This window comes from Polyodon spathula, unplaced genomic scaffold (genome assembly GCF_017654505.1).
Source record: "Polyodon spathula isolate WHYD16114869_AA unplaced genomic scaffold, ASM1765450v1 scaffolds_1264, whole genome shotgun sequence".
Classification (NCBI taxonomy): domain Eukaryota; kingdom Metazoa; phylum Chordata; class Actinopteri; order Acipenseriformes; family Polyodontidae; genus Polyodon; species Polyodon spathula.
Genome location: NW_024472747.1, coordinates 72 through 9376, shown reverse-complemented (window position 1 = coordinate 9376; position 9305 = coordinate 72). Strand labels below are relative to the sequence as shown.

Genomic DNA, 9305 nt, shown 5'->3' with positions numbered 1-9305 from the left:
GACGCCTCGCTTTTCCATCGGGGTCCCGGTGTCCCGGCATTTCCCACAGTCTTTAAGGTCCCTTTAAAAGGTTTAAATAACTCATGTCACAATAACGAAAACAACAGCTTCCTATATAACTTAGTTTATGGCACCTGCAGAAACAATTAAATAAAACACGAGGCATTCGGGTAATCAAGAACATTATTTTTATAAAGAGATTAACGCAGTCTGATAGCGGTTTATTCCTCAGTGCGCACTGCGTTTTCGTTTCGTTTATATTCAATGCGAATCTACAACTGTGTATTCGGGCAGTTCTGTCGCAGTTTAACTGTGGCAGGATTTAGCTAAGACACCCGGCAGAGGCCGAGCGGCGAGAGGTTGTAAGCATCCATCAGGTTAAACCACGTCGATAGCATCAAAAAACAGAACCATTCTGACACAGTGAATAAAAGAAACAAAAGACCCGAACCGTAAATGTGTTTTTAACGACAATCTGCAGAATTAATCATTAATAATAAACTCAATAAAAAAGTAGCAATAGGTATATAACACAATATGACAAGTTAAACAGGCCTCTAAACCACACACGATAGATTGTGGCTTCAAATTTAATCAGAACCTCTGCTTAATTTGTGAGTTGTATTTGAAAACCTAACAATTCATTTATCTGTAAACAAAATGTTCCAGCAACCAGGTGAATGACCAGCTGAGTTCTGGCAGCCCCTTGTGGTCACTAGAGAGGGGGAGGGAGGAGAGGGGAGGGGTCTCCAGGATTGTATAAGAGGAGAGAGAGAGGGAGAGGGGGGCTGTAAACAGGTTCTGCTGTCAGTGTGGGTTCCTCTCTGTTCCTCTCTGTTCTCAGTCTTCACTCTCATTCTCGGAGGCCTTCGCTTCAACCTCACGATGTGGAGAGGGGTTTTATTAGCCTGCCTGCTTCTACACACAGCAAAGGCGGAGGAGAGCTCCAAAGGACCGTAAGAGTATACTGTCTGTCTGTTGCCTTAGCTACTGGCTCAGACCTTGAGGATGTTTCTAGATCATCTGTCTGTCTGTGGACCTGTGGAGATTTGTGTCAGCTTGCCTTGATCTGTCCCTCTGTCTGTGTCCTGACCTAGCTGTGAGCATCTGTCGATCTGTCTGTATATATTAGTTATGTCAATAAGAATCTCTGTATACTGTGACTGCTGCCTCTCCCTTATAAAGGGATACTAGAGTATAAGCATGGCAGAGTCTAATAAAGCACAGTGAAAGCATGGTAAGCATAGGTAAGCATTGTAAACTATAACAGGGTATGGTAAAGCATATTAATAACCATGGCAGACCAGGGTAAACTCTGGTACATGCAGAGTATAACCATGGGAAAAGCACAGTTAAACTGAGACAATACTGTGAGAACTCTTAGAAGGGTTACTGTAGTTGCACTTTGAAGGTATACCTTGCTGTAAGGGCTTACAATTCACAAGGTCTGTCACATTCTATCCTGTCTGCCTTTTACTAGTCAATTGTGGGAATGAAATTCTTTCTGTATGATTGCATTTCTCAGTATTTTATATAGCTTTAAAATATATGGAAACATTATTATTTTTACATGCTTGAATGGGTGAAATGTGGGCCCATTCAAGCAAGGGCTTTGTGTATACTATACACCAGAAATGAAGGGGTGACAGCTGTCCCGTGTCTCCTGCAGGATATACCTGGTCACGGTTCCCGCTCAAATTTTCGGAGGCACCACAGAGACATTCTGCGCCCAGCTCCTCCACCCCAATGAGAGCCTCACTTTCACTGTCACCATGGAGACCAATGCTGACAACGTGACTCTCCTGGAAGAGAAGGTGAAGGACAGTGAGTTCTACCGATGTGTCCCCTTTCAGGTGAGAATGACAGAGAGCACTCCATGGGATTAGACAGGGAACACTATCCTCTGAGCTTTTCTGCACAGGGCCACATGCTCCGTTCAGTTGGGAAAAGGTCTAAAATATACACTGGAGCACCAAACAAAGTGGAGAATTGTGTTGCCTTATGAGGAAGGGAAACTCCTATTCCATAGCAGTTTGCCCATCCAGGTTTTACTAGAAGCTTGATTAACCACGGTGTATAGTTACCAAGCACAGATGTGTCCTATTAAAACATAGCAAAACCAGGAAAGGTTAAATGAAACCTACCAAACACAGTCTGTAACCTGCTAATTCCTGCTCTTATTAACGAAGCCTGTGTCGCTGGGAAGGTGTCGCTGCTTCTTCATAACTTAAGGCAAAGCTCTGTAAATGGAATGACTTCAGCATGGTTTCAGTGGCCGTGGTATCACATGTTTTTCTCTCTCCAGGTTCCAGTGTTCCCTGAAGAAACCATTGTGTATCTCCGAGCTGAAGTGAAAGGAAAAACAGTCCATTTGGAGAAAACACAAAAAGTCCTGATTAGTTCAACTAATCCCCTGACGTTTATACAGACAGACAAACCCATCTATAAACCTGGCCAGACAGGTACCAATCTATCTATCTATCTATCTATCTATCTATCTATCTATCTATCTATCTATCTATCTATCTCTCTATCTACCTAACCCATACTGTCCTGGTGCAATAACATATGCGTTTAGAACTTTGTGTGGCTTTTTGAAGCGACAGGGAGATGAACTTACTAAATACACAATGTAATACAAACGTACGTTTTTTTTTAGCTGATTGATCTCAGAACCCCTGTGGTGTTGTAGAGTTCTCTTCGACTTTGACTCTGTTTCTAGTGTAGTGTTTCAGTTTCGCCTTGTATTTTCATCTACAACAGAGACCGTGCGGCTGTAGGCTTTTCTATGTGTTGTTTGTTGTATACAGTATCATTGCAGGACCTTTTATGAGCTGTGGTGCTGGTCCTAGCAAAGCACTACAGTGTAGTTTCAGAACACAGAAACACTGTGCAACTTTTTGGCCAGGTATATGAACTTTGCTTGAATGAGAAAACCATCACAAATGGGACCCTGTCCAAGCCTGCATTGATTTCAGCCTCCCTCACACTCAGCCACGCATTTATCAAGGCTAACGGATGGGCCTCCATGCTGCTATTTAATTGTTGTATTTTTTTATTATTTTTATTCTTTGTTTGTGTTGCTTGTATGGAGATGCAGCAAACAGAAATGCAATCACATTCTGCACAGGCGAGCGGCCATGCTCTAAACTCCTTTCCCTTTCCTTTTTAGTTAAATTTCGAATTGTCACGCTGGACACACATTTTGTCCCTATCAATGAAAAGGTAAGAGATACATTTCTTTAACTGTGGGAATGGGACCCCACAATCTGTGAAAGAAGCCAACAGTAATTGACAGTAAAAAAATAGCTTTTTGGCCAGTGGGAGAGGGTTCAGAATACTGTAGAGAAGTCCAGAGCTCATGGTCAAAGAAAAGATAGGCTTTATTTGATCAGATGAGAAAACAAACAGCAGCCCTCAGCACATGAGAAAATGTATTGACTCATAATGACAATGTGAGAGGCTCCAGAGCGGGGGTGGAGGAAGAGGGGTCAGCAGTCTGTTTGTTATTAAATAAACTGGGTCACATAGTGAGCAACTAACACTGCTTTCTGTGTTTGTTTGTTTTTACAGTACAAAACTGTGGAACTGCAGGTAAGGCCATCCGAGCACTTAACAGTGTCAAAGATTCCTTCACAGTGCAGTACTATAACACTGTCTCCATTGAAACAGCCATAGCTATAAAACCCTCAGTCGTGCTCATCTAGAAATACTAAAGGAGATGGAATAAATTCAAGGGCAAACGTTTCAACTAGAAGTCATTAAAGACATTGAAGAAGACGAGTCGTATGGTTGCTCCTTGACTTTGTGATGTTTCTTTTCAAAGTTCTGTATGTCTGTGTCTACATGTCTCAATATAAAGTGGACTGGTCTTCATGTATTCTCAGGTTCCCTATTGTGTTACTGCTAATTTACCATGCTTTACTTCAGAGCAACTGTTAACAGCTAGCTTACTTTCAAAACATGCACACATGTATATGGTTAATTATGATATTTTTTATATAAATGTGCAGGTACTACCTTATCAAGTACTGAGTGGACAGGAACCGGTGTCTAGATGTCCTCTAACATACCCAGATGAGAACTTAGCTAAAATGCAAATTATTTTACAGCCATGGTTGAAGCAAAGCGGACTATGCGACAAATGTATATGAGATATACAGATCACAAGGAACAGCCATTTTCATTCATGATACTGAAAAGATTAATAATAACATTCTCGCTTAAAATCTAAACTCTTATAGTTCATCTTCATTAAAAAAAACAAAAACAAAACAAAAAAAAACATTTCTGATTACCCAGAAACATTGCCCTCTCACGGACGTTTTTGCAGTTTAGATGCAGTAAAACAGAGATTTAGTTGTGGTATGCAGACAATTACTGCAGTAATGTTTAACAAACAAGTTTGTATCTTTTTAAACCTTTTTTATAGCTAATAAATAATGCTAGTAAGCCAGTTATTAATGGTAAATGTCAAGTGGAAACTCTTACTTGGGATTCTCAGTCCTGGTACCTTGAAATCAAACTACGTGGTCAGTTTGGATAAACAAACGACATAAAGAGTCCATTGACAGCATAGAGACAGACAGGCAGGGCAATCCAGAGGAAGCTGGCTTTACCTCATGAACACAAACCAAAACTCCACATGCTGCTTGTATTCACTGTGTTTGATTCTAGTTTCACAGATTCAGTACTTGGAGACAAAAGTCTACTGTTTTGTGCTAATGGAGGACATTCATGGTACTCCAATTAGATAACTTGCTTACTAAATGTCTTAGTGTCCTAGAAATATCATTGTCCACTCCCCATTTTCCAGGAGGTTAGAGTATTGCCTATTTTACCCTAATCAAACTCCCCTTTTCACTAAATATGTTACTATCTCTGAACAGACCATCACCTCTTCAATAACAAGCATGATTTATATAAAAGCAAGATATTGCACCACAAACCCATTCAATGTAAAACGAAACCAAAACAAGATCAAATCTGTATGACGTTGAGCATCATTCCCAAATGAAACTCTCTTTTCCCACCTAACCCAGGACCCCGCGACTAATCGCATCGCTCAGTGGCTGGACAGGACGTCCGTCAGCGGGATTCTGGACTTGTCACACCCCCTCAGTTCCGAAGCCCCTCAAGGAACATACACACTGCGCGCAGAGACAGACAGTGGCAATCACATTAGCCAGTCTTTTAACATCAAGGAGTACGGTGAGGAAGACTGTTTTGGTGTGTGTAAAGAAAATCACTTGCTGGAATGTTCTGTACCTTTTCAATAACATTGTTATTTCTTCATTCAGTCCTACCCAAGTATGAGGTGAAGGTTCATCTCCCCAAATCAATCACTATCTTGGACACAGAGGTCACAGTCAAGATCTGTGCAAAGTAGGTTATTTTATGATTTTATTATAAACCATGAAGCCACACTCGGCCAGTGAAATGCAAGACTATCAACTGCCGAAATCCTAAAGACATTTCAAATGCTGAAACAAACAGCATTTAAACCAGCAAGCTCCTAATCACATGACTCGGCCCCACTCTGAGCGGTAGTGCCTTTACTGGGTGTGTCTCTTGGGCATGTGCAAGTAAAAGAGTTTCAATCCGTGTTTATGTCTGGTTCCAGGTACACCTATGGGAAGCCTGTCTTGGGGAAGGTAACAGGAACATTTTGCCGGCCAAGTTGGAGGATGTACTACTGGCATCGAAGGCCTGATAATGTGGAGAACAACGACATCTGCCATATGTTTATCGCTCAGGTACGCTAGCAGATCACTCCCAAATACCATCAGATTTTGATCATTAAAATAGGGCCATGTCTTCTGTATCAACGTTATTTAAGTGAACGGGAGTCGACAAATATGTAAATCCAGAAGAGTGCTGTTTAATTATTTCCAGGAGAGTGCTGTATCGATGAGTGGAACTGCATTAGCACACACTCACTAACAAACCCAGACATGCAGCATTGTACCCGGGTCTTGTTAATGTGCATTGCTAGGTGTTTGGTGACCGCCTCTATCAAACACTCTCTCAACATGATTAAGGTAGTCCGTATTGTTATTGGGAACTAGTTAGTAATGCATTTCTGACTATTTGTTTATTTTATGTCTTATTTTCGTGTTGTTGACCAGACTGACAAGACTGGCTGTGTGACCAAAGTTATTGATCTGAAAGACTTTGCATTGAATGCGACTGGCTACTCTGATAGCTTTAATGTGGAGTGTGATCTGGAAGAAGAAGGAACAGGTACAACCTTCTCTTTATATCTTGCTTGTCTGTTTGAATCCATTATCCTATGATATCCTTCATTTATTTATACCCATGGAAATTGGGAAACAAAGGTGGCTATATTTGTTTTTGTCAGCCGAAGGTTTTCCTTGGCTGCCATGCATCATGTTTCAGCAGCAGAACCAATTTAATAGAGTGACCTTTCTGAAGAGCAAACTAGCTTCATTTGAATAGATCAGTGGGCTTGCTCCTGATGGAGTGCTCTCTTAACTTCAGTTGTAGTGTGGTCTCCTCACAGCTCTGATGAACTGGTGCTTGTGGAACAATGTCTACTGAGAAGCTAGGCTTGGACCAATCATCATAAAAAGAAAGCAATGTATTAAAACATAGGGGGAAAAAGGCATAGGTCAGCATGGTAAAGCCCAGAGAGGTATGGAAAAGCAGATTAAAAGCAAAGCAAGCAAGGGTAAGCTATAGTTAATGCACAGTGTAACCATGGCAAAAGCATGGGAAATCTGCAAAAATACAGCGCAGAAACACAGTGGTAACTTTTATAAGGGATTGATGTTAAAGTTTAAAGGTGTGGAGCCTTGACTGTAGCCATGGGCAGATCTGTTAAGGCAAGGAGGAAGTTTGGATTGATAACGGGCCAATGGGCTGCTCACATTTTGAAGTATATCTAAACAGTGTGTTTTGTTTTGCTAGGTGTTCAACTGAGTGGCTCCAGTTCCTGTAGATTCACCTCTAACATTAATGAAGTCAGTTTCGAGGGGGCACAGAATGCCTTTAAAAAGGGCATCCCCTTTAAGGCAAAGGTGAGCTATTGTGTATTTTCTATGTTAACAACAGGATGGTGAGCAGTGAAGAACACAAACCGTCTTTTTAAAAGTACATTGCATCAAGTCAGAAGATATATTTTGGACAGACCCTGAATTAGTGCCATTTTCACTTGAATAGGCCCTAATTTTCATTTCAAAGGCAAAGATGCATTTTAATTGGGAATAGTTACATTTGAATGGTAGCCAGTGAGAAACTACTGCCTGGAAGTTAAATGAGGGTAATAATGAGGGTCATATAGCAACCCTGTATGTTTTCGATTGAATCTACCCTTCAATTTTTCATGGCTCTGCCTTGGGGTTCATGATCCAGTCTTGAGCAGGGGTGAGAATTTAACTAGCCCCCGCCTCAGTGTCTCTCCCTTCCCCAGATCAAGATGACGGGACCTGACTCTTCCCCCCTCCCAGACGAGAAGGTTCATCTCATCATCCGATGGGACAACCACACCGAGATCATGAACTTCACCACGGACAGCAGGGGCCTGGTCCCCATCTCACTGGACACCTCATCCTGGGACACCCAGTCTGTCAGGCTTGAGGTCAGGACCTTTCTATCTCTCCCTGCTCTCTGAGCTTATTGTACCACATTTCCCCATCTAAAAATACTGAGGGCATGTCAAGATATTTCAAGATTAAACATGCATTAAAGCAGGACTAATAGCATTGTCACATTCACAGCTGATCATTTTCTCTAGAGTTATTATGAGTTATTAAATATTTAAATGCTCACCTGTATGTAAAACCATAAATGATACATTTTAGAATGTTTAGTTTCTTATGACCGCCTCTTAAAGACTTTCTATTTTCACCATCAATGAATTAGCAAACAAAATAAAAACATTAATACATGTAAAAATACAGCAGACACCTGAAATATCTCCTTCTTGTACTAGACTGAGCGATGTTTAGCAGAAATATTTGTAATCTTTGATGCAACTGGTGTCTTTTTAGTTGAAGGCATTTTAAAGGAGCAGTGCAGCTCTATGCAGTGTGTTCAATCATTCACTGGAAGCAAACTGAACCAGCTGCAGAGTTCCTAATGCAGTGTAACAGGGTGTGCGTCAATAAGGCAAACATTTGCTGTGTTTGTTTTTAAGTGATAAGAATATGTTTATTTACACTATTCTTTCAGAAATGGGATTTTTCACAGGGAACTTTATATTTCCCGGCAATGGGTACGTTTCACAGATATCGTGAAATCGGTGATAATTATAGCCAAATAAGACTAAATACACACAGTGTAGATATACTTCAAAATGTGATACTAGACCCTGAATTACAAAGCTCCCTTGAGCAACTATCCCTTTATTTGGGGCCACTGTCCCCTAGTAAAGGACCTGGAGTCAGCTATTTGATAAAGTAGTTTAAATGAGATGCATGATGATGTTCTTTCCTTCTCTAGGCACGCTACTCTCTGCTGGATAATGTTTATGATTATCAGTCGGTTCGTCCCACATATGGCACGGCCTTTCTGTTCCTCAATCCCTTTTACTCCAAGAGCAAGAGTTTCCTGAAGATCCAGGAGAATGAGGGCAAGCTTCAGTGTGGAGAGGAAGCACCAATAAGCATCAGTTACATCATCCGGGGGGAGGAGCTGGGAAAGGGGGTGGAGTTTATGGATTTCTATTATCTGGTGAGTAGGTGGGATTCTTTCAGCTACATTTTAATTTGATTTCAGCCTACAGCATCAAATCACTCACTTGTGGTGGAATGCATTTGCTCTTCATTGAAACAGCTTAATGTCAAACTTGCACGGTAACAGCAACAGGATAATGTGCTCTTCATGCAAAGGACTGCCCGGGCGCGTTACAATCCAATGTTAGGTTAGCAACAAGCTTGTGGTTAAAATCCATTCCAGCTATGAAAAAGCAAATACAGTAGAACTTCGGAATTACAATGACCTTGAGAATGGAGGTCATTCGTAAGAGTGAAATGTCCATAACGCTGAATATGAGTTTTCAAAGGTTTTAATAAAATTGTACACCTGCTATCTGTAGCCTTAATCTGGCAAATAATAAAAGGATAGAGCACAGCAATGCAATACTCGCATTGCTATGATTCCAGCGTGTTTAAAACAGTACTGTATATCAACGGCTATCTTTAATCTACCTTTGAAATTGAAAACCTGGGTTAACATAGTGCTTGTTTTTAAACAAAATGCATTCATTCAGCCTCCTTTGATTTGAAATTGCCAAATACAATCCTCAGTCTGTCTCAGCTTTCTAGATACATTTGTTGCTACAG

General features: G+C 41.0%; 1 protein-coding gene across 1 annotated transcript; it reads left to right on the top strand.

Moving 5' to 3' along the window:
- Positions 1–781: 781 nt before the first annotated feature.
- On the top strand, positions 782–8748 carry LOC121309396 (alpha-2-macroglobulin-like protein 1). Its single transcript, XM_041242295.1, has 12 exons — positions 782–956; positions 1670–1853; positions 2306–2462; positions 3173–3225; positions 3574–3594; positions 5043–5211; positions 5301–5385; positions 5624–5756; positions 6129–6243; positions 6931–7040; positions 7433–7600; positions 8464–8748. Exons 1-12 carry the CDS (start codon positions 886–888, stop codon positions 8731–8733), a joined length of 1536 nt encoding a protein of 511 aa, XP_041098229.1. The 5' UTR covers positions 782–885; the 3' UTR covers positions 8734–8748.
- Positions 8749–9305: the final 557 nt, after the last annotated feature.

Excerpts from the sequence above, each read along its gene's own strand:
- LOC121309396 (XM_041242295.1), top strand. The coding sequence starts at position 886 with ATGTGGAGAGGGGTTTTATTAGCCTGCCTGCTTCTACACACAGCAAAG. Across the intron at positions 5,212-5,300 it reads TTTTAACATCAAGGAGTACG|TCCTACCCAAGTATGAGGTG; the intron begins GTGAGGAAGACT and ends TTCTTCATTCAG. Across the intron at positions 5,757-6,128 it reads GCCATATGTTTATCGCTCAG|ACTGACAAGACTGGCTGTGT; the intron begins GTACGCTAGCAG and ends GTTGTTGACCAG.